The 25,016-nt window shown below is 51.3% G+C and overlaps 2 protein-coding genes and 1 long non-coding RNA gene across 3 annotated transcripts in view; 1 reads left to right on the top strand and 2 right to left on the bottom strand.

The window, feature by feature from the left end:
• The window catches only part of Cipc (CLOCK interacting pacemaker), a 78,412-nt gene extending 70,280 nt beyond the window's left edge, over positions 1–8,132 (bottom strand). The window contains exon 1 of the mRNA XM_060387911.1: positions 8,006–8,132. The gene's annotated coding sequence lies outside the window, so the exon portion shown is untranslated. The remainder of the gene's footprint in view (positions 1–8,005) is intronic.
• On the top strand, positions 8,025–11,220 carry Irf2bpl (interferon regulatory factor 2 binding protein like). The gene has a single exon (XM_021653086.2). The coding sequence runs from the start codon at positions 8,025–8,027 to the stop codon at positions 10,362–10,364; it is 2,340 nt and encodes a 779-aa protein (XP_021508761.1). The 3' UTR covers positions 10,365–11,220.
• An 8,829-nt stretch (positions 11,221–20,049) lies between these two features.
• LOC132655450 (uncharacterized) lies at positions 20,050–22,728 on the bottom strand. Its single transcript, XR_009593261.1, has 2 exons — positions 22,353–22,728; positions 20,050–20,577 (listed from the first exon to the last, which is right to left on the bottom strand). It is a non-coding gene; the product is annotated as an uncharacterized LOC132655450 (long non-coding RNA).
• Between the last annotated feature and the right edge of the window lie 2,288 nt (positions 22,729–25,016).

The raw sequence follows: 25,016 nt of genomic DNA, 5'->3' as shown, positions 1-25,016 counted from the left end.
AGGCAGTTCTGGTCTGCCCTGCATCCAAGAAGCCAGGGCCAGGCTCGATTTCCTTTGGATTTAATTACATGAAAATGCTGAACAAAAAACCTGTAATTACACCCTTAGTCCCTGCCACTCAGGCCCTGCACACTTCCTGCCTAGTTTTGTTTTTTAAAGACGGGTCATTGCCTCTTTCCAATTTGGCCAAAACAAAAAAAAGCAAAAGCACCAAAAAAATCTTTTAACAGCTTTGAGTCCTCATGGTCACCCCCCCCCCCCCCCCCGACACACACACACACAGACAGAGAGAGGCCCAGAGAGACAACAGTAACTGCGGAGGGAAAGTCCTTGTTTCTAGGAGAGCCCAGAAGGAAAGGCCTAACTGTGCTATTGTCTTGCTCTGGCTCCTAGGCCAAGAGGCGGTCCTTGCTTATTTTGTCTGTCACGCAAGAGGTGCTAGGCTGGTCACCCAGAAGAAGCCTTCCAAGGACAAGACAAAGAGGGTGGACAGGGAATAGCATCAGGCCTGGCTTTCCTCTTTCACCTGCAAGAGATCTGGATCACCGCTGGCCTTTTTACAGACCCTTCAGGCCTCGGCATTACAGACAGGTTCTCACAGGGAGGCTGTGGAGGAAGAACATGATTTCAGACGGACATATGACAGGTGGGAAACCAAAGCCCAAGAGAATAAACAGATTGCTTCGAGTCAGTCATGTTGCTGCAGGGAGGCCTGCACAGGCACTGCTGCCTCTTTCGGTTTTGGGGGCTAGTGCATCAGGAAACTAGGACAGCTAGGAGAAAATGAAGGCTTCTCCATTCTGGGCTTTAGATTCCCAGCACTGAGACAGAAAGTGCTCAGGATCAGGCTTGACAGGTACACGTCTCTTGGTCCACAGCCATTGTGGGAGTTGAGACAGAAGGACCACAAGTTCAAAACCTGTCTGGGCTACAGAATGAGTTCAGGACCAGCCCCGACAACTTTTAAGGACTCATCGTGAATATGAAAAAGGAAGAGGCTGGAGAGACAAGTCAGCATTTAGGAACCCTGGCTGTTCTTCTGGAGGACTCAGGTTCCATTCCCAGCACTCACATGGAAGCTCATAGCTGTCTGTAATTCCAGTTCCAGAGGATCCAATACTCTCACAGGTACACATGCAGGCAGGACACTAAGGTACATGTAATAAAAAATAAATATTGGAAAAAACAAACAAACAAACAAGAAAGGGCTGGAGGCTAGGCAGTAGTGGTGCACACCTTTGATTCCAGCAGAGGCAAGGAGCATCTCTGTGAGTTCGAGGCCAGTCTGGGCTACAAAGGGAGTTCCAGACCAACCAAGGCTACACAGAGAAACCCTATCTCAAAAAAAAAAAAAAAAAAAGAAAGAAAGAAAGAAGAAAAAGAAAAGAAAGAAAGAAGAAAGGGCTGGAGATGTAGCTCAGAGATTGGGCATCCGCTCATGCTCTAGACCCTAGGTTCTGTACTTGGCTAGGGAAGTAAGTGCTCTCTAGGTAAATTGTTGAATAAATGAATGAAGGGCAGGAGGCAAACATGCTGAAACCCTCCAGGCCATGGGGCGGCCAAATTTCAGCACACTTAGGTTAAGAACAAAGGGGTGATACATACATTCATGATGTAACCTTCAGGTCTGGAAAGAGGCCCTTTCCACGATGTGTTTTCCAACCCATGTTCCTTATTTTCCTCCTTCCCCTACATGGTTCACTGAGCCCTTCCTCATCCTTTTTTCCTTTTAGTGCTGGGGATCCAACTCAAGGACTCACATGTGCAATCAGCTACATATATTAAAAAAAAAAAAAAAGATTTATTTATTATTTATGCAGTATTCTGCCTAAATGTACACCTGCAGGCCAGAAGGGGACACCAGATCTAGATGGTTGTGAGCCTCGTGGCTGCTGGGAATTGAACTCAGGATGTTTGGAAGACCGGCCAGTGCTCTTGACCTCTGAGCCATCTCTCCAGCCCTCAGCTACATTCTTTAGTCCCAGATGCCTACATTTTAAACCTCTTGAGGGCTGCCGGAGGGCCTCTTCAGCCTGTCAGTGAGGTCCAGTACTTCAGATTTTCCTCCATCACCTCTGCCTGAGGCCAGGGCATAGAAAACCAAACAAGTGAGAGAAAGGTGTCTGGGGATTGCCAGGAAACAGTGGCTACCCAGTTTTGTCCAAAGCTCAATAGTGGTTTTATTTTTAACTCCAAAACAACTGGTGCCAGTTTATACACAACCCTGCAGCCTACTGGGTACATTAACCTGTAAGTCCTGTGGGCAGGAAGTTTTTCAGATTCTCAGACGAATCTGGAACCCCTAAAGGGCCTGTTTTTGTTTATTTTAGACTACCTTTGGCCCAGCCTCCCTCACCTGTGCAAAAGGCAGATGAAAGTAACCCGCTCCTCACCAGCTTGTGTAGGGATCGGTAAGATACCGTCTGGGAATGCACTTTGGAGCCCTTGACAAATGTCGGTTATTGCTAATAATCTCTCACATTTTATTAAACATATTACAATACATATTGTCATCCACACAGACCAAGGAAGCAGGCAAAGGAAGTGGAGTAATTATTCCAGTTTTACTCAGAACATGAAGTGCAAATGATTGGCTCAAGGTCAGCCAAGTCCAAGGTGAACAGGATAATGTAAATATGTACCAAATACCTGCCCCCTCTCTCCCCTTCTCCCTCTCTCTGTTTGTCTCTCTGTGTCTCCCTCTCTCTATCCGCCCCCGCCTTGTCTTGGCCCAGAACCTATTCAAGGTAAGCAATGATTGCCGCCCAGTACCAGCCTTGACCACCTGGGAGGGGCTTTCCTGATGGGTGACCACACTTTCTGGCTGTCCAAGCGGAAAAATGCGATGGGGGGGGGGCACTGGGTCTCGAAGGCTTGACTAGTGGAAATCCCCTGATGATTGTAGCCTGGTGGGAACCCCCCTTTAAGGCCCAGGCTCACCAATGAAGTGGAGGGCCCGGGGTAGGCACACCTGTGGTCTTCACACCACTGACCACTGCGACGAGGGCCCTGCCTACTCCAAGCCTTCCCCACTCGCAAGCTCCCTTGTTGGGGTTTGAGTATTTGTCCCAACTGAATAGCACTCTTGTCTTGCTCTTCCACCCCTTTTTTCCTCTAGGCCTTTTCCCTGGACAGCTCATTCCAGGCTTTTTTTTTTTTTTTTTTTAAGTAAAAACAAACCAGCTTTTGCTGAGGGCAGCTCTGGGCTCCCCCATGTCCTGGCAGGCTGGCAAGAAGAGGATGCTGGGAGGCAGGAACTAGGCTCTGCTACCCCCACTCCCGCGCGCCTTTCTTCCCCTCCTTGATCTCCGCCCCTCCAGGAAGAAAACAGTCAGAGACCAGATCGGGTTTTTTTTGTTGGTTTTTTTTTTCAGCTACCGTGCCAACCCAACCACTGTGCCCGCCCTCCCTTGCCTTCTCCCCAATTTCGCTCTGAGTGCCCGCCTTGCCCATTCGCCCGAGGCTGGGCAGGTCTTGGCGGGCGGTGCAGGCTCAGCTCCCCAGGGCTTCTGGGCGAATCACGTTGTTCCTGGGATTTCATGCTCTAGTGGCTCTTGTGTAACCCTATGCCCTGGCCTAACTCAATACTTTTTATTTTTTTTAATACCAGGATTAATCCTTTAGGGAAAGGCAAATACTTCCGCCCTGGATCAGACTGGGGAGTAAATGTGTAAATCACACAGCAGCCTCCAGGCCCCACCGGCCCTTTGCGCGGGTCTGCAAGGCTCAGTAACCGGTGGCCCTCTTGGGGTTCCTGGCGCAAGGCGATCCCTGGCCTAGGCAAGGCCAAAGGAGGGCCCAACCCACACGTTTGTTTTCATCTACTCTGAAGCAGCTCTCAGGCCAAAGAAGCGAGCCACGCTTACTGCCCAGCTTGTGTGTTACCAAAAAAGGCTTTTCTCTCTGCGGAGCGCTTGGCGGCGCGCGTTGCAGCGGGGTGACGCGAGGTTCAGCCTCGAGAGCCAGCAGACCAAGAGCACCCCTGCCCCCGCCCCATTTTGGTTCCAAGCTGTGGGGACTGTTGAGGGCAGGCGGGAGTCGCCAGGATGCACAGAAGTGCTTAAGAAGCTAGCTGGCAACCCTTCATCCCCCTAACACTGGGCTATGTTGCTCGGCCGAGGCCAAGTGGAAAGCTGACCTTTTGCTCCAGTTTAGAACAGTGTTTCTCGGGAGGACGCTATCTCAGATGGCAAGCTGAGAAAGTTAGCTGTTAAGATGGAACTTTGCTTTGTGGGGTTGGGGTTAGTTAGCACTTTGAATCTTGCTCTACTAGTCTCTGCAGCCGGTGCACCTCAGAACCTAGCACCAGAGTGTCTGTGTCTCTGCTCCCCCACTTCTCACCTCCCTTGAGATCACAGCACTGCCCCGGGATCAGAGGAATGTATCTCCAAACATTGGCGTTCTCACCTCCCCAGTCGCTGATGCTTCCCCAAGCAGGGCCCACTGAGACAAGCAGTTAAGAAGTAATTTATCACCAAGAACGATGGCGATTCTTTTCGGGAGCATATGATTTTTAAATAAAAGGATTATGAGACTGTGGGCTGTAATGGGATTCTGTTTAAACGCATGATGTCTAGCTCACTATGGTCAGAGGTACCTTGTTTTGGTGTGTGTGTCTTCAGTAAACGACAGAGACAAGGAGGTGGAGGCATATGTCCGTACACCAAATGGACCATTGTGACATGGAACTCAAACGTGCTTTCTCCAGCCGCCTGGCTGGAAGGTTGTGGCTACAAAAGGTTGAGCGCTATTAAAGAGAAGGACAGATAACGTAAAGAAATGGGTCCTCAAACCAAGCCAAAGTTCAGGAGTCCCCAGCTGGCAGGGATTGCTGAGCCCTGTGTTTTGGCTCACTCAAGGGTAGCTGTGGCATGAGGAAGGCTGAAGTATAAGGGTGAGGAATACTCCCCGACAGGCTCTGTGCAGAGGACACTGCTCCAAGCCAGCCAGGCAAAGCTTATTGCCCCGGAGCACACAGTGAGCTCACTGTTTTTGCAGAAACAGAAACTGGGTTGCTCTGAGATGAAAGGCAGGCTCCCTACGGGGCTCTTCTTCCTCCCTCTCTCCTTATCCTTCCAAGCTCTACTTTCCTTTGCACTCGGAACCCAGAATGAAGATCTTCATGCCTGAGAAATGCTGAATAGCTTCTGGAGATCAAATGTCAAAATAAAAGTATTTCTTGTTGCTTCAACTGACTGTAATAGTAAACATAAACAGTGATCACCAGGCCTAATGCCTTTCCATTCTTTCATAGGCTAGCCAGTGACAATGTCAACATCATTATTGATACTAGCTAGCATTCAGTTTCCTGTGAATGCAACAATGTGGTCTTCATCCTGCATGGTGCATTTATGCTTCAGCCCGCTGCAGTAACACCTTCACAGCTTCTCTCTGTAAAATAATTCAGCAGCACAGTCTGGAAGGGGATTCTAGAGGCTCATTATGAGTGTGCATTTGCATAGCACTTTATATACAAGGCTGTATGTAACAAAAAATGAAATGTTAATGGAAAATCTTAGCACCCTACCCCATCTCTGGGAACCTTAGCTTTTGTGCACCACCACCTCTCAAATCAAGTTTACTGGATTTAGGTCCCAGGCCTGCTGCAGCGGCTGTGGACAAGTAACTTCAACGTCCTTATTTTCCTAGTCTGTAAAATGGAATAGAATCTACGTTGTAGAAAACATTAAAAGGTCAGTACTGTAAATACCGCTTCACGTGAGGTATCTGCACGGTAATGAAAATAATCCTAAAGAGCCATTTCCCCAGCACCTAGTCTTTACCTGTCTCAGTCACCTGTCACGGAGCCATGACACAAGCTGCAGCCTCCAACAACCCATCAGGCTGGGAGAAATCCTTCCATTTTGCAGAAGGAAAATATTATATAAAGAGAACTAGCTCAGTAGTAGTCGTAGTGAAGAAATCCCAACCCTGTAGGCCAAACCCAGCCTTATCAAATCACCTCCCCTCCACCAGCCTTCCACAGGGATTATCTTAATTTACATAAGAAAAAGCAAACCCAATAAATAGAAGAACCAGCTGAACTGCTTGAGCCAGAGCTAAGACCAACTCTGTTTTTACAATGAGCAATAATGATGAGCAGTGATCTTAAAAGGGAGAAATCATGACCTCGCAGAGCACACTGGGGCAGCGTGGAATTAAATCACAGCACGCAGAAGGAACTTTGAAAACTGTCTTGTGCTTTATTTATTTATGGTTCTAAGGCTAGAGCTCGGAGCCTTCGTCATCCTGAACAAGTGCTCCCTCGCTGAGCAATCAGTATTAAACGCTGCCCTCCCCCCCCTTTGAAACCTAGAAAAACCACTCACCTGTTTAGCCAATTCCTCACTCCCCTTCCCTGCCCTCAAATGCAGCTGTATTCACTCAGTTGACTGTTTTCCTTAAAGGCCTCCGAGTGCTCATAGTTTCTTTAGACATTCAGCCAAAATATTTGATAGACTTCGGCCAGGGGGAGGGGCGGCTCATTCAGCGCCACCCTCGCAATTCCGATTCGATTCCTAGGCTGGGTCGCAAAAGCAAATCTAAAAGGCAATTTCTGAGGATCGGAGAAGAGCTCATTCTGCAGGTGTCTGGGCACCAGGGGTGGCAAGGAATGCAACATTAATGGGGCACGGAGCTCTCATCACAGATGAAATAGGTAATACCCGTATATGAAATTCAAAGTGAAACTCGTCAAACAGGGCATTTAATTTTACTGCCTGGGGTTTGGTGGGGGTGGGGAACGGGAATCGGAAACAACACTCGTGGCTCTTAAAAGCCCGGCAGGAAAAGGAAAGGTCATCGCCTGTTTCATCCCGCCTCCCGCCCTCCTCCCCCTTCGTGTTCCCTCTCCCCCCCCCCAGCCCTGGACTTGCAGCCTTAGCTCGCCAGGCCTCAGCTGTGGTACACACACGGCCGAGCCGGGGGGAGGGGAGGGGAGGGCGGAGGCGCGGAGGAGGGGCCGACAGGGAGGAATCTGGGCATCCTGCCGCGCATGCGCCTTTTTCGAGCAACAAGTGGGCTCCACAGACAGAGGAAGTGTAAAGGGGGGGGTTGGGGGGACTGGTGCAGAGCATGGCGGTGACGTCAGCGCTCCGCCCGGGCGGCATCCCGCGCGGCCAAGCCGGGGACAGCGCGAGCTGCAGCCCGAGCAGGAGCGCTGAGACGCGCCTCCGGAACGTAGAGTAACAATCACAACCCCACATTCCAGGCGAGCGCGAGCGGGAAGGGATGCGACCCGGGTGGAGGCGCCGAGCGAGCGCCCGGCAGCCAACGTGAGCGCCGCCAGCCTGTGTGGCCGGGGAGAGCTGGCCAGGCCAGGGGGCGGTGGGAGCCTGCGTGCGTGCGCTCCTCTCTCTCCTTTGCTCTCGTTTTGTCCTGGAAACGGTGGCCGCGGCTGATCCCTCCGGCGTGCAAACCCAGGCGCCGCCGGCGCAAAGGCCGTCGCTGCGGAGGGGAAACGCTCCTCTTTGGCAGCCACCTCCTCCCTTGGCCCTCGCGGGGAATCGGCGGCTTCAGCAAGATCCGGACCTAGGCACCGGGTGGCACAACCTTCTAAACCCTCTCCCCGGGGCGCCTGGCGTAGAGAAGACTCAGATCGTAGGGGGGGACCCCCCCTTCGCGCTTCCACACTTCAATCACTCCGGGGAGGGGGCCAAGAGGCCACTGGCGGCCGGCCCCGGACACCCGAGCCCCCTCCCCCCAGGCCCGGAGCTTCCAGCCCTGATCCGTCGCACCAGGAAGAAGGCTCCCGGTGCTCCTCTCCGGACCAGGCAGCCGCAGTAGGAGGTGGGGGCGAGAAGCGTGCAGAACCCGCTGGGCGCCCGGGCGGTGGAGCCCCGCGGAGAGGCGCCGCGCCGGCAGTGGAGACTCGCGCTCCCTCCAGCTCCCGGGGCAGAACTTTCTCGCCCCCCCGCCCCCCTCCCCCGCAGCCGGACTCCTTCTCCAGCCAGCTCGTCCTCCCGGAGGAGAAGGCGCCGCGGAGACAGCCCGGGCGGGGGCCTACCTTCCCCGAGGCTGGCATCATGTCGGCGGCGCAGGTGTCCTCGTCCCGGAGACAGTCTTGCTACCTGTGCGACCTGCCTCGCATGCCCTGGGCCATGATCTGGGACTTCTCCGAGCCCGTCTGCCGTGGTTGCGTCAATTACGAAGGCGCCGACCGCATAGAGTTCGTGATCGAGACGGCACGCCAGCTGAAACGGGCGCACGGTTGCTTCCAAGACGGCCGCTCCCCCGGGCCACCGCCGCCAGTTGGGGTCAAGACGGTGGCCTTGTCCGCCAAGGAGGCGGCGGCCGCGGCTGCCGCCGCGCAGCAGCAGCAGCAACAGCAGCAGCAGCAACAACAGCAGCAGCAGCAGCTCAACCACGTCGATGGTTCCACCAAGCCTGCAGTGTTGGCCGCCCCGTCCGGCCTGGAGCGCTACGGCCTGAGCGCAGCGGCCGCCGCCGCCGCCGCCGCCGCGGTTGAACAACGCAGCCGGTTCGAGTACCCGCCTCCCCCGGTGAGTCTGGGGAGCAGCAGCCACGCCGCCCGGCTGCCCAACGGCCTGGGAGGTCCCAACGGCTTCCCCAAACCCACACCGGAGGAGGGCCCCCCGGAGTTGAACCGCCAGAGCCCCAACTCCTCCTCAGCGGCAACATCGGTGGCTTCTCGGCGTGGAACACACAGTGGGCTGGTCACCGGGCTGCCCAACCCGGGTGGTGGCGGGGGACCCCAGCTCACCGTGCCCCCCAACCTTTTGCCGCAGACCCTGCTTAACGGCCCGGCCAGCGCCGCGGTGCTGCCCCCGCCCCCGCCCCACGGGTTAGGGGGAAGCCGAGGGCCCCCGACCCCAGCGCCTCCCGGGGCTCCTGGGGGGCCCGCCTGTCTCGGGGGTGCCCCGGGCGTGTCGGCCACTGTATCGTCGGCTCCGTCATCGACCTCGTCGACGGTGGCAGAGGTGGGCGTGGGTGCCGGTGGCAAGAGGCCCGGTTCGGTGTCCAGCACGGACCAGGAGCGTGAGCTGAAGGAGAAGCAGCGCAACGCCGAGGCCTTGGCCGAGCTGAGCGAGAGCCTGCGCAACCGCGCGGAGGAGTGGGCCAACAAGCCCAAGATGGTCCGCGACACGCTGCTCACGCTGGCTGGCTGCACGCCCTACGAGGTGCGCTTCAAGAAAGACCACTCGCTGCTGGGGCGCGTCTTCGCCTTCGACGCCGTCTCTAAGCCCGGCATGGACTACGAGCTGAAGCTGTTCATTGAGTATCCCACGGGCTCTGGCAACGTGTACTCCAGCGCGTCCGGGGTGGCCAAACAGATGTACCAGGATTGCATGAAGGACTTTGGCCGGGGTCTGTCTTCTGGCTTCAAGTACCTGGAGTATGAGAAGAAGCATGGCTCGGGCGACTGGCGCCTGCTTGGGGACCTGCTGCCCGAGGCTGTGCGCTTCTTCAAGGAGGGCGTGCCCGGAGCGGACATGCTGCCCCAGCCCTACCTTGATGCCAGCTGTCCCATGCTACCCACGGCGCTGGTGAGCCTCAGCCGCGCCCCCAGCGCACCTCCAGGAACTGGAGCCTTGCCTCCCGCGGCGCCCACGGGCCGGGGCGCAGCGTCCAGCCTGCGCAAAAGGAAGGCATCCCCTGAGCCCCCGGACTCGGCTGAAGGCGCGCTGAAGCTCGGCGAGGAGCAGCAGAGGCAGCAGTGGATGGCGAACCAGAGCGAGGCGCTGAAGCTCACTATGTCCGCAGGGGGCTTTGCGGCTCCGGGACACGCAGCAGGGGGACCGCCCCCGCCCCCTCCACCCCTGGGACCTCATTCCAATCGGACCACCCCGCCGGAGTCAGCCCCCCAGAACGGTCCGTCCCCCATGGCTGCGCTCATGTCCGTGGCAGACACTCTGGGCACGGCGCATTCGCCCAAGGACGGCAGTTCGGTGCACTCTACCACCGCATCTGCCAGGCGAAACAGCAGCAGCCCGGTGTCGCCCGCCTCCGTGCCGGGGCAACGTCGCCTGGCATCACGCAATGGGGACCTGAATTTACAGGTGGCGCCCCCGCCGCCTAGCGCCCACCCGGGCATGGACCAAGTGCACCCCCAAAACATTCCGGATTCCCCTATGGCCAACAGCGGACCTCTCTGCTGTACCATTTGCCACGAACGTTTGGAGGACACGCATTTCGTTCAGTGTCCGTCCGTCCCTAGCCACAAATTTTGTTTCCCTTGTTCTAGAGAGAGTATCAAAGCCCAGGGGGCCACAGGTGAGGTGTATTGCCCCAGCGGAGAGAAATGCCCCCTAGTCGGGTCTAATGTACCTTGGGCCTTCATGCAGGGCGAAATTGCAACTATCTTAGCTGGGGATGTTAAAGTGAAAAAAGAGAGAGACCCTTGAACCGAAGGGCAGTGACCTCCTTTGCCCTAGACCACCACCTCTCCAGGCTAGAGGGCCCTTCCCCCACCTGCCTCCACCTTCCCTTCCCACCAAGATGTAGAATTGTGAATATAACTGCAAAAAGTTAGTCTTATGTATAGACATTATTTTCGTCGTATGTTTCTATATTTTGAAACAGGTATGTAACTTCTTCATTTGAAGGATAAGCTGGTTTGTGTTAAGCAGTATAGTATTGATTGGGTCATTCGCATCATACTCGTTAGCCTTTATTTGGTGGCAGAATGTTTGCCTAGGTACAGAATTAATAGCCCTTAGCGACGACTGCTGCCGGTGTGTATTTTTGTAAATGTTATGCACTCTGAAAGGAAAAACACACAAGAGATTTTTGTTGTTTTTGTTTGTTTGTTTGTTTTGCCAAGGCCAGTGTTGCTGCCTAAAAAAAAAAAAAGAAAAAAAAGAAAAAAAAATACTGATACTATAAAATGGTGAAAGCTTCTTTTCAAACAGCCCCAAGTGTTGAAGTCTTCACTTAATTTTGTTCTGTTCTGTTTCGTTTTCCTGTTTTTGTTTGCAAAATGGTAAGGGGGGAGGGGCGTTGGGAGGGGATGGGTGTTTTTGTTGCAAGTTTGTGAGGGGGGGAAATGTTTTGGTTTGTTTCTACTGACCTGAATGTGTTGGATCTTCACGTGTCGTTTTGTTTTGGCTTTATTGATGCACGGATGCTTTTGAACAGTAGAGCGAAAACGCTAGACATGGAGAACTTGCTCTGTTTGTCCTTTATACGTTTCTGTAGCTAACAGAACACTGTAATGTGCCTTGGAGCTTAGTAACTTGTAATAAATTCAATTGATATTAATTCTGCCCTGAGTCAGCAAGTTTGTCTTTCTAGGGTTGAAGCTACAGGACTCCAATTAAGGGGACAACTGCTCACCTCCTACCTGCAGTCAGGAGTCCTGGTTCCTTTGAAGGCCGCCTCACAGCCCCCTGGGTACCAGACTGTTTACATTTACCTCCCCTGTAATCTACAGTTGCTGACTAAGCAATTTGTGTTTACTCTTCAGCCATCTCTACCCGCCCCCCATATGGGACCCAGCTGCAAAGAGCATTGTCAGGAATGCTCTCTGGTATCTTTCCCTGGGGCGACGAGTATATTATATGCTGGTACCCAATGCAGCTGAGACTTAACAAGTGAGAGCAGAGGGAAATTTAGAATAAAAGGAAAAAAAAAAGGATATTCTGCCCATACGCACAAGGCAAAATGTACTGTCATTGCACACCTAAAAGGTGTCTAGCTGGGCTCTGCTTGAGTGTAGATGAAACTGTCATCAGCCAGCTTCCCGCATCTCCTGACGTGTATGCTAGCCTTAACTGTTACAGTTTGTAATTAGCCATGGTGGACTCTATTCCTCTGGAACTATAAGCTAAGACAAACCCTTTCTTAAAAATCTAAAAAAAAAAAAAGAAAGAAAGTGCCTAGCTGGGAGTTGGGGCAGAAGGGCGTGAGCATCTGGGAGGCAAATGCATGTTGATTGCAAAGCAGTTTTCACCTCATTCATTATAACCTACCCTTTAATGAGTGTTTCTTAAGTCAGGATGCAGCTGATCAGAGCAGACTTGGGGGCATGGAGGTGGAAGGAAAAGGCAAAGGCCGCTTAGGCACCAAAATGGAATCCATTTTGCTGGCAAAGAAACTCGGCTATTGATCAACTTTGTTGTGGGCATTTGTGAAGTCCTGGTGGGTGGGGGAGTAGAGACTGAACCGTCTGGAGCTCAGAATCCCCAGCGGACAAGCCAGTGAGCTTTTCATCTAGCTAGAACAAGGCCAACAGCCCTGGTTTGAGCCTTGTCCTTTCCCGGAGGCAACAGAAAAAAAAAACAAAAACAAAAACAAAAACGGGAGAAAGGAAGGAAAACACAACAGTGGTGATCTGATCTGAAATTAACCCCTGGCCACTCCCCATTCCCAGGTTGATCGAACTGACCAGACAGATTGCTCATGGTGGAGGGAATGATCCCCCTACCTGACTGGGTTCTAAAGATGGGGAGGTGGGAATGGGTGCAGGCAAGTGTTGTGGGAAACAAATCACAGGTCCCGTATGGAGGCTTGATGGCGTCAGGATTAGCTGTTAATGATGAAACAGAAAACCTTTGGGTTTCTGTTCCTTGTGTTGCCAGCAGACTGAAGTGGAAACCAGAACCCAGGGTGGCTGTGTGGGTGTGTGTACTTGGGAAGGGGGCTCCGTGGTGCTGTCGCTGGGCCTGCAGCATGATACGGGAGGTGCCTGGCTCACCTCTAAGAATCTCCCTGCATATAAATAGATGTTCATTCTTGTCAGCTTCCTGCGAATGTGTCCTTGCATTTTCATCTGTTGCCAAGCGTATTGGTGCTTATGAGTCATGAGACCTATTTTCATCCTCAGGGGTAATTAACTTTGGGGGGGGGTAGGGAGGGTGATAATGCATGGTAGACTGTAAAAAGAGTTAATTCTAAAACCCATCCTGGCCCCGGTGACCAACGACATAAAGGTCTGGGCAGGCTTTTCTTACAGACTCGTTAATTAAAAAAAACCTAAGCAGATTTCGCCTGGAAGATTCTTCAAGGTGCTCCCAACCCCCCACAGCAAATGCCATGCTTTTGAAAAAAAAACAGGTGAGCCTTAGGCAGGGAGAAAGGCCCACACATCTGTTTGGATATGAGGAGTGCCCTGTCTGGGTGTGAATGCTGTGCGTAGCGTCTGCTCTGTTACCTACCTGTGCACACACAGGCTCCCGCCTGCCTGCCACTGTCTCTTCATTGCTTTGGTATTATGTTCAGGAACTTTCAGGATTACAAGGCCCTTGATTACAAGTACATACAGGCAAGCGGGCCTGTCATTAACAGCTGAGAACAGTGCTTTCTCCCCCTGTTGTGCTGGGTGCTATTATTAGGAGAAGCAGCAGCTGTAGTAGTGAGGCATCTAGCAAGACCTGCCCGGTTTGGTTTCACTTAAGGAAGCCTGACTTGAGAGAGAGAGAGAGAGAGAGAGAGAGAGAGAGAGAGAGAGAGAGAGAACTGAACTGGAGCAAGCACCCAGAGGTCAGGGCAGAACTCTGGCTGCAAGTGAATTCACAGCATAACTGGTGTGGCTAATTTAAGTTTGCCGTAGCCACGGGCCACTTGTTCAATGGCGGCTATCTTGGGGGTGGGGGTGGGGGAGTGATAAGACCCTTCTCTTTGCTGGGCTTCTTTAGCACCTAGTGTGGTTGGTTCTCAGGTAGATTCTCCCTTCCCTGAACTGGTCCACACGGCACACCTGGGAAGCATTTTCCTTCTCTGGCCCCAAGGATGAGCATGCTATTTCAGAAACTCGTGGCCAAGTGTCTAGCTGATGGAGTCTAAGCTCCTTTTATCCCCTGTTACTTGGGAGACAGTTTCCCATCCATCTCACTTTGCTCTCAAAACCATAGATAGTGGCCATCACTTTACAGTCTATATTGTATTATTTCTATGCCTCACCTGGGGGTCTAATACAATCTTAATGATTCTTTAAGCAAAGTTTGGATGGAACAGGGAGAATTTGACAACTTTTGGAAGAATGGACTGGTGGGTGCCATTTGCGATCAACGAAGGCATACACCATGATGACCTATCTGAAGGAGGGCTCATGATTTCAAACCATTAATGTTAAAATTCCAGAGATTCCAGGTCCATTCTCCCATGTATCCAGGGACTGCTGATAACATGAGTACCAAGATTCACTATTTGAACATTTGAGACCACCTCAAGTAGCCCCGGCTAACCTGGAACTCACTCCGTAGCCAATGCTGGCTTTGAACTTCTGACCCTCCTCTTCCTGACTCTGCCTCTGGGTTGCTCGGTGGGGGGGGGGGGGGTGTGTTATAGGAATGAGCCTCTAGGGCCAGCTTTCTGAAACTCACTTTTGTTTCCACCTAAACGTCTTCAAGAACAGAAAGTTGGACATGAGAATGACCCTTAACATCTAGTGAAAAGGTTTCTTTATTTGGTAGTATGGGTGGTGGAACCCTAGGGCTTTACCAATGCTAATCCTGTGCTCTACCCTGGAGCTATATTCTTAGCCTCCTTTTTACTTTTTATTTTGAGACAGGATCTCACTGTTTTCTAGGATGACCCAAACTTTTCTTTTTATCCCCTGGGACAGGTTTTCTCTGTGTAGTCTTGGCTGTCCTGGAGCTTGCTCGTAGACCAGGCTGGCTTCAAACACACAGATATCCACCAGCCTCAGCACTCCCAAGTGCTGGGATTAAAGGTGTGCACCACAGGGGGGTGGAGAGATAGCTCAGTGGATAAGAGCACTGTCTGCTTCTCCTAGAGGTCCTGAGTTCAGTTCCCAGCAACTACAAGGTGGCTTACAACCACCTGATGCCCTCTTCAGATAGAACAGATAGAACTCTCATATATAAAATAAATAAAGTCTAAAGTCGTATATATAGATACAGATATAGATGGTGTACACCACCACTGCCCGGCTTGAAACTTTTGGTTTTTAGACAGGGTCTCACTATGTAACCCCAGCTGGCTTGGAATTTGCTATGTAGACTAGATTGGTCTTGAACTCAGAAGGATCAGCCTGCCTCTGCCTCCTGAGTTCTGGGATTAAACAGGTGCATCATCATGTCCAGCATGACTGTATGTATAAAGTGGTTTAGAAACATCTACAGCTGATCTATGAAACTTGAGTTTAGAACTCAGGCCAATGCATTATCCAGCTTAGAAACACGAGGACCTCAAGGTACAAGTGATAAAACTTTCCTGTGGTCACACAAAGACAGAGTCCTATTTGGAAACAGTAGATGCTGAAAACAAAACCAAACAACCAAACAAAAACCCTCAAAAGATAACTTGGTATAACTACAGCTGTCTATGAAAAGGAACAATGGTGAGGTTGGTGGGCAAAGGAAGAGTAAGTCCCCAGGGAATGGGGCACATTGTCTTTATTAACTCCTGGAAGATGGCAACCAGCATTCAGTCCCATTGTGTGGCTTTTGGTCATACCTTAGCAATGTTTCTAGGTTTTTGACCATGAATGTCAGGCAGGCTTGAATTGTAAAGTCTTTTCTTAACCTTTTCTCTCTGGACTGACACACCTCCTCCCCATTTTCTAATTGGAAACTTCTGGAGGTTTGAAGACAGACAAACAATGGACCGACCACAAAGCCAACTGGGAACATCCATCTGGATGCTGAAGGAAGAAAGAGGTGGAGAGAGGAACACAGGGGACTCTCATTCTCTCGAGCTTGGGGGTTCTCTGTTCTCCCCTATCGCCCTCTTTGCCTGGCTGATTCTCCCACTGCCGAGAGGGAACTGAAAGAGTCAGTGACAAACCAGGTGTGGGGTAGAGAGAAGCACGCTGAGTGGCCAGCCTAAGAGGAGGATGTGTCCTGTACTAAGAGCAGCTGAACGCAGAGAGACTGAATACTCAAGTTCGGTGCCTAGATCCTGCCCTCTTCCCAAACTCAAGGTTGCTCTGCACAGAGTACCTCTTACTTCTGACCTCCCGGGCCTGGAAAACCAAGACTCAGAGCATGAGCCCCACCCATGCCCATTGTCCTCTTCTCCGGTTTCAGTGTGAGCCAACTTCAGGAAGACTGGAAGTGACTACTGTCCCAGCAAGGTTCAATCGGGAGTCTCCCTCCATTGCCTCCTACTCCCAACTTAGAGAATGAGCCCACTTTGGTGTCCACTTTGATGGAACGGAGAGATGGGCAGGGAGCAGATGCTACGTCTCAATTCTAAAGGCTATTGCTCCTTTGAGGAGCAGCAGCCCCACCGACCGCCACGTTCCCCGGCATATTCACTTGGGTTAGTAGGAAACTTGCTTGCTTATTCTCGGGCTTTTGTTTGGACATTCTGCCTCTTTAGCGGGCCCCGGAAAGGCATCCACAGGTAAGACAGTGTATATTCTGTTGGTGCTAGGAAAGCTGACCTTTCTACAAGAGCTGTGGGTTGTGGGCCTTTAGTTTAGACACTACCAGAGAGAAGTGTCTCAGCCTCCCAACCACCCTTGTGGTTCTGGTTGGACTCTACCCACTTCAGGCCTTGGTTTTGTGGCAGTGAATCCTTTTTCGTCTTAATATAATCGTACACCTGCTTGAAAGGCCACTTGAGACTGGACATGGTAGCACACGCCTGTAATCCCAGAATCTGGGAAGTAGAGACAGGAAGATCAGAAGTTCAAGGTCCCCCTTTGCTATATAGCATTTTAGTAGCCAGCTACAGCTAGCTATAAGAGACCCTGGAGAGCGGGGTGGGTAGGTATATAGTTGTTAGTAAAATGCTTGCCTAGCATGAACGAGGCCCTGGGTTCCTGAATAAAGCCGCCTATGTGGTGGTGAGCCCTGTAAGCTAAGCATTTAGGAGGTAGAGGAAGATTAGAAGTTCAAGGTCATCTTTGAACTCTAATCTAACTCTGGAAATTGAAAAACTTCTTGGACTACCTAAAACCTAGCCTCAAAAAAATGAAGTAGAAAGTGTTGTTGTTCCTTTAAAGAAAGGGAAAAGGAAGGAAGCTCCCTTGCCTTAATTGTTGGCAGATTATAGTCCAAGCCCATCTACTATCTCTTGGTTCCAAGAGTGGGGTTTTGGGATTGTTTGTTGTTTGTTTTTTTGTTTTTTCAAGACAGGGTTTCTTTACAGCCCTGGCTATCCTGGAATTTGCTCTGTAGACCAGTCTGGTCTCAAACTCAGAGATCTGCCTGCCCTGGGATCAAAGGCCTGCGCCACCACCTAGCTGAGTGTTCTAATTTTTAAGAATGCATTACAGGACGGCTCAGTGGTTAAGAGTACTTTTTGCTCTTCCAGAAGACCCGAATCCTTTTCCTAGCACCTACACAGTGACTTACACTCATCCCTAACTCAAATTCTAGAAAATCTGACACCTTCTTCTGATGCCCCCCAGGCATATACATGATGCACATACAAAGGCAAAACACACAAATAACGCCAGGTACGGTGGCAAACGACTTTAATCCCATCACCCTGGATATGGAGGCAGCAAATCTCGCCTGAGCCCATCCCACTCAAGTGCTAACTCGGAGAGACCCTGTCTCAAACAAACAAACAAAATTTACTACTCTTATTTATCTAAAACTACTTTTAAAAATTAAGAGTATTAGAGCCAGGTACAGTGGAGCACACCTATAATTTCAGCATTCGGGGAGGCAGAGGCAAGCAGATCTCTATGAGTTCAAGGCCAACCTGGTCTACAAAGTGAGTCAAGACTACACAGAAAAACCTTGTCTTGAAAAAGAAAAAAACAAACAAACAAACAAAAAAACAGTAATAATAATAATAATAATAATTTCTCAGGAAGCAGAAGCATGCAGATCTCTGTGGGTTCAAAGTCAGCCTGGTCTACTAGTGAGTTCGAGGTCAGCCAGGACTACACAGAAAGACCCTGTCTCAAAAGACTGAGAGACTGTCCTGTGTGTGAGCTGTCATCAGTACTAGTTGCTCAAAGGAGCTGAGATCTATACTATAGCTCTCCTGGGCCTTAGTATACACCAGAGACAAGGAGAACAGTATAGGATAAGGACCTGGAACTGGGTCACAGAGACACTTCTGAATCTGGGCTGTCCCCATCCCCATGGCAAGGGTTAGCTTCTATTCCTTATGAAGTCCTGGGCATGGCTGTGTGTGCCTGAATGTGTGTGTGTGTGTGTGTGTGTGTTTATATACATCTATGCACCTGTGTGTACGTGCGTGTCTTTGGCTCACATCCAGTACACTTACACATCATTTGCAAGTTGTGTGTTCCAGATCCTTAAGCTAGCCTCTATACAGTAGCTCAAGTATCCTTTGGAAGGAATGGCCAGGAACAGGGCCGACCAAATATCTCTTGCGATGTTCCAGAACCTTTCTCCTCCCACTATTCAGCAGCTAGCAGAATTGTACTATAGGGGACAGCCTGAGGAGCTTGGCTGAAAGGAAAGAGAGAGGAAAGGCCAGGGGTGGAGGTTAGCGGTAGAGAGCTTGCCTCTACTGATCTGTGAGGTTGGAAGTGGCTAGTATTCTCCTTTGACAGAAAAACAGCCCTAGTGGGTCCTGTCATCGCCTCTGCTTCCCAGAGCCTACCCTCACTCCTTTCTGACACCCTCCTCCAGCCGATGCTCACACAACAGAACACCTGGTTGTGAGAGCAAGCACCTGATGGTTCAGGCCCAGAACAACTCAGGCTCTAGCAGTCTGGCTACGGCTGAGAACAGGTTCAGGTGGCTGGTGGTGCCTGAAGCGCTGATAGCCAGCGCCCTGGGAGAGTCAGCTGTGGAATGCTGGCCATGTGGACCTGAAGGAATTAACTCAGTGCCCCTGGGTCTCAGCCCAGACTGTCATGTGACCACCTCCCACAAGCTCCCCTACCCCGAAATTCTTGTCTTCCTGGAGTCCTCGGCCTGGAACACTATTGGTCTTGGATCAGAGTTGATGGCAGCTGATCACTCCTTGGGGAGTTGCCAGGCTCATTCCCGGTGAGGTTGGGGTGAGGTTTTGGAAATAGAGTTACAGGGGGACAGAGGCAGGTGTCTGAGAACATGTCCAAAGTAGATGAAGGGGGTTGATAGACAGTTAAAAAAGAAGCAGCAGAAAGAGTCCACCTCTTCAGCTGGGGTTAACCCGCTTGTCCAGGCCCCCTGCCAGGAAGCAGCTTCTTTGGTTCCAGGCCGGTCCTGGCCAGCTGGGCCTCCAGACCACCTCTGTGGTCTGTGTCTGTGGAAAGAGGCCTGAGTGAGACAAAGCCAGCCCCAGGGCAGGAAGCCAGTACCAACCACTCCTGGACAGCCTCGGGGATCAGCCCCTAGTCTTGTGACTTCCACCTGTCCTCAGACTCTACCCATCCTGTGCAGGCAGAAGTAAGGGTGAGAATGTTTCTGCACACCTCTGGCTTCTGCCTCTAGCCATCTGGGGCAAGAGGGCTGTGCAGGCAGCCTCCACCTTCTCCTTTGTTCTGTATGGTCCCTTGTCACTGGGAACCAGCATAGTCAGGACCTGTGGTTTCAAAGTCCCTTCAATTCCTGTCCCACCTTCTGCTGAGGTCTTTTCCCAGGCTCTCTCTTTCCACGCTGCAGTTGATGGCCTGGAACAGGGCTGGGCTCCCTTGAGATGGCAGAGGTGGGCCTCTGAGCAGACGGTGAACAGTGCTCAACCCTGACAGTTGCTTCTGGATGAAATGTTGCTCTAGTCCCCTCCCTCCCTTCCTTTCTTCCAACCTTCGTCAAGGAGCCATCTTGCATCCAACAAATACCTGTTGGTTGGTGTCTGAATTCAAATTCTGGCTCTGCTGTCAGCCCTGGGGCAAGCTACAGATATCTTTGGGTCCTTAGTTGGGAGAATAAAGTAAAGTTGGGGTTCATTGCCAGTCTAGGAATCAGCAGCAATGGTTAGCCATGACTTTGTTTATGTTTGTGTGTGTGTTGGGGGGTGGGAGTAAGGGTGGGAGGTCAGCAATAGGAGATTACTCAGTGGTTTAGAGCCCTTTCTGCTCTTGCAGAGGAAAGGGTTTAGTTTTCAAGTACCAGGAATGGTGGCTCACAGCCCATCTGCAACTCCAGGTCCAGGGGTTCTGATGCCCCCTTCTGGCCTCTTTAAGCACTGCAAGCATGTGGTACACATACTTAGAGGCAGGCAAAATATTCATATACATAAATAAAAATAAATAAAGGGAAGCTAGAGTGATGGTGCACACCTTTAATCCCAGCACTCTGGAGAGAGAGAGAGAGAGAGACAGGTGGATTTTTTTTTTCTTTTAGTTTGAGGCTAGCTTGGTCTACATAGTTCCTTCCAGGGTAGCCAAAATTACATAGGGAGACTCTGACTCAAACAAAAACAAAAAGAAAAACAAACAAAAACAAAAAGAAAGAAAGGCAGACAGAAAGGAAGAAAGAAAAAAGAAAGATGTTAGCATGTGGTATAGTACAAGCCTTTAGTCTCAGGACTCAGGAGGCAGAGGTAAGCAGCCCTGGTCTACACAGCAAGCTCCAGGCCAGCCAGGGCCGCATTGTGAGACCCTGACTCAACACAACCAAACAAATAGATAATTTCATTGAAAATCAGCGATCAGGTAGTGGAGCCAGGGGGAGGAAGACGGGGGAAGAAGGCCCTCCTCTCCCTCTCGCTGTATCATTGCCCTGTCTGATGCCAGTCTCAGTGGGCCAACGCTGTCACCACAGACTTTCAGGGAATTCGGGTTCCACATGTGACCTGGAAGAGCAAAGGGAGGAAGAGGCATGAGGCCCTGTGCACTCTGGAGAGGGTTGACTCCCTAATCCGTTCTCTCTGACCCCAGAAGCCAAGCCCACTTGACTTGGTCTGGGCTACATGGTTTCTCAAGCGAGGAGCAGTCTGGGAACACTAAGTTCCAGGAAGAACTGGCTTCGTGGGTGTGGGTTCCGTGGTCACACACCCACATCCGAATGGACAGTTTAAAGTTTTGATGACTTTTTTTTTCTTACGGTAGGCAAGTGCCCTACCAGTAAGCCCTGTCCCCAGCCATCTTTTATGCCTTGAACATTTTGTATTACTCTATATTTCGGAGACAGAGTCTCACTATGTAGCCCAGGCTGGCCTCAAACTCATAGTCCTCCTGCCCCAGCCTCCAGGCTGCTAGAATTATAGACATGCCCCACTATGCCTGGTCCAGCTTTGTTTTTATTGTCTTTTTAAAAAATATATTTTAAATATGTATTTATTTTATAAGCTGGGCATGGTGGTGCCTACCTGTAATCCCAGCACTCAGGGAGGCAGAGGCAGGGGGCTCTCTGTCAGTTCGAGGCCAGCCTGATCTACAAAGTGAATCCAGGATAGCCAAGGCTACACAGAAAAACCCTGTCTCAAAAAAAACAAACATATCTGTATGTATATCCTTCATATAGGATCTCTAGCTGACCTATAGGGCTGATGTTAACCTCCCTATGAAACTGAGGATAACCCTGAATTTCTAATTACCTTTCCCTACCTCCTTGGAGCTGGGATTATAAAATGCCCCACTTCACCCTGTTTATGTGGTGCTAGGGCTGGAGCCTCAAGCCTCATTCATGCCAGGTGCTCACTTTGCCAGCTGATCCATTCACTGTTTCTCAGCTTTCCTTCCTAAGAGCCCAGCCCCTCCCTCCCCAGAAGGTCCCTGTCCAGGGTAGTGGAGGCAGACCACATGCTTCTTTTCTCTTGGCACTTCCTGTCCTCACCTCTATTCTAAGCTTTGACTTTCCCAGGATGGATGAAGGCCCCCAGAATCCTGATAGCCCAGAGGTCTTGGTGCCCATTCCGCTCTGCGTTTCAAGGGCAAATTCAAAGCAGAAACCCCTGGACCTTAAAGTAAACACCCTGAGGTGGGCCAGCCAGGCACTGACCTCTCAGCACGGCTGCGCCCTTGCTATTTTTGAAGCACTAACAGCTCCACCAGTTCCCAGCACCCACATCAGGTGGCTCACAACTGCCTGTAACTTCAGCTCCCAGGGAACCCACACCTCTGGCCTCTGAGGTCACCTGCACTCATGTGCACACAGCCACGCACACAGGCACACACACACACACACACACACACACACAATTAAAAATAATTATCTAATTAAAAAAACAAATCAAAAGGCTCTGGTAACTCTTTTCTGCCAGTACCATACATCTATGCTTGCTCCACCTCCTGAGTAGCCTGGCCTTGTCTGCCCTCTCTCTAGTGCCAGAGGCTGGCCTGAAATACCAGGGCATTGGGCCACTCGGCCCATGATACAAGGAGGCCCTGGGCCAATCAGCCTCTGCTGGGGAGATTACGTCAGAAAAGCCCAGAAGGTTCGGTGGATTGCACTCCACCCAACAAGAACAGCCAGTGCCAGCCAAGTGTGTGTGTGTGTGAGGGGAGGAGGCAGGAGTTGTCCTAGCCCTCCATCTGGCAAGGCCAAGCCTGCTGCCCTTTACCCGCTGGCCAGCCTCCCCCCCCCCCGCCCCTGCTCTGCCTCACCAAGCACTGCCCAGCTACTTACTCTTTAGGTGGGGGAGGGAAGCAAAAAGGCTGCCACAAACTGGCTCTTCCAGATCCTGCCTGTAAACTCAGGTTAAAAATAAAACCACGTGTCCAGGAAGGAGAGGGGAGGGTGGAGGCGGAGAGCCCGCTTGAGGCTAGAACAAGCAGGAAGAACAGGCCTCCCGGGGCATGGTGGTAGTGGACCCCAGAGGAAGAAGGCAGATGGGACCATCCTGGAGAAGTCCAGCAGGAGACACCTCTCAGCGTGCTTCAACGGATCTGTGAGAAAGCCACTCAAGAAAGCGTGACCTTGTCTGAAAGGTCACTGTCAGGAGCAGTCGCACTTGGATTGGAGCCTTCTTGGCTTTTTTCCCTCGGGCCTCCTCCTGGTGTGGTTTCCTGCTGTGGTATCCTCCCCTGTAATGATCCCCACCAGGGTGGAACATCCCTCCAGTCCCTCTGTCCTTGCTAGCTTCCATGGAGAGGCTCCAGCTCTCTGGGTAATCAGCACTGAGTACCATGCATCCATCCATAACAGGCCAAAGGCAGGAGGGTAGATGTTATCTGGGGGGAAAAACACCACCCACCCTTGAGGAGAAGGGAAGGAATGTGTGTGCCGAGCATTCCCCCTCATGCTGGTTGCAGCTCACCCAGGCTGCTAACCTCAGGGCAGTCCTCACTAAGAACATCTGGCCTGAGAAACACACGCAAGGTTGAAACCATCCTTGAACTGAAAGCCGTTGAGCAAAGACTGGGACCCTCCTCCTGCCCAGCTCTGGGGTCATTTAATCCTCACAAAAATCTCATAAATATATATAGGATGTTTCTCTGTATATATATCCTGTCCTGGACTCGCTTTGTAGACCAGGCTGGCCTGGAACTTACAGAGATCCACCTGCCTCTACCTTCCCGAGTGCTGGGATTACATGTGTGCGACACCGAGCCCAGCTTTAAAAAAAAATATTTCAAAAATGTATATTTATTAAATTTAATTATGTGTAAGTGTGTGGCTGGTGCCTGTGGAGGCCAGGGGTGTCAGATCCCTTGAAGCTGGAGTTACAAATAGTTGTGAGCCACTCTGTGGGTGCTAGGAATTAAATTCTGTTCCTCTGGAAGAACAGCCAGTGCTCTTAACCACAGAGCCATCTCTTCAGGCCCCTCTTTTTTTTCTTTTGTAATGTGGCCATGAAACCTAGGGAATCATGCCTACCAAGCCCAACCTCAAATTCAATTAGGAACACAGGGCTTTCTACCCAATAGCCTAGGCTCTTAATCGTTGCACAGACTAGAACCCAGACTCATCTGCCAGGTCTCATCTGATGACTTCTCATCTCTGTTGTCCAGCCATCTCCAGAGTCCTTCCTCTGTCCCTCATCCTCTTGGCCATCAGTCTTGGGTAGGAGGTTCAGGTAGAACTGTCTAGCTTCCTGGGGAGGGCAAGGCTGTGGTTGGGGTCACCTGCAAGCCGGGACGGATGGGAGGGGTCTCAACAAAAACAGCTGACGGGGAGAAGGCTGAGTGGGGGATTGTGTGCACCTGTCCTCCTCTGGGTGACTGACCTGGCCCCTTCTTGCACCGTTTAAAATTTGAATTTTATCACCACTGCACCCGGAACTAGCTTGCGTGCCTCCTCCCTAGGCAAATGCTCCCAGAAAAGATTGTGAGGTAGAGGTGGGTTGGGGTGGTGGTGGAATGTGGTGAATGGAACAAGGTTCAGATTTCCTCTGCACTGATGACCTTGGGTAAGTCTCTCTCGCTGGAGTTTCTTCTCAGTCAAGTAGGAAGAGCAGTGACTCCTTTGAAGCTTTGTGAAGGGACCAAATGGGGCAACTAGTGGATCGGTCTAGATCAGAATGCTCTCCACAGGTATGAACTGGGAAAACCCATGCTGTTGTCATCATTGTCATCTCCTCCCCCCCCCCCCCCCAGAGTTTCTCTGTGTAGCTCTGGCTGTACTGGAACTCACTTTGTAGACCATCCTGGTCTCGAACTCACAGAGATTAACTTGCCTTTGCCTCGTGACTGCTGGGATTGTAGGCATGGGCCACCATGCCCTGCTTTCTGTTTTTTGAGACAGAGTTTCTCTCTAGCTCCGGCTGTCCTAGAGCTCATTCTGTAGATCAGGCTGGCTTCGAACTCACAGAGATCTGCCTGCCTCTGCGCTCCAGGAGTGCTGGGATCAAAGGTGTACACTACTACCTCACCCAACCCTGCTGTTATCTTCTTAAAGGAAAAACCTATCAGCTTCACACAGTGAGTGTCCAGTGCCTGACTGTACTCATGTGCACATCCCTACCCACACAGACACCCACCGAGCCATACACATAAATAAAAATAAAACTTATAAAAAAGAAAGAAAAAGAATCAATAGAGTTAGTGACAGTGAAGCTGGGGTAGAGATGGCTGAGACCCACAAGGAAATACAGGGCTGTTCCAGTTGCCTCCTGGGTTTAGGTTTGCTTTACTGTGCTGGCCCTGTGCCTGCAAGAGGGAGCCGGGGTTATCCTTTGCCTGAGGGTTCACTGCATTCATGTCCCTCCCCTCGGGCAGAGCCTGGAGTAGCCAGGAGCTAACTAGCTAGCAGACACCCAGTTCTTTTACCCTGGGGTCCTCAAAGGAGAAGGGACTCCCTTCCACCCTGGAAGACCTTTGATCCAGTCAGCATGGGAGACTGAGGGGAGTC

This window comes from Meriones unguiculatus, chromosome 7, assembly GCF_030254825.1.
Source record: "Meriones unguiculatus strain TT.TT164.6M chromosome 7, Bangor_MerUng_6.1, whole genome shotgun sequence".
NCBI classification, from domain to species: Eukaryota; Metazoa; Chordata; class Mammalia; order Rodentia; family Muridae; genus Meriones; species Meriones unguiculatus.
The sequence above is the reverse complement of the archived record's forward strand: the minus strand, read 5'-3'. Positions and strand labels throughout refer to the sequence as shown.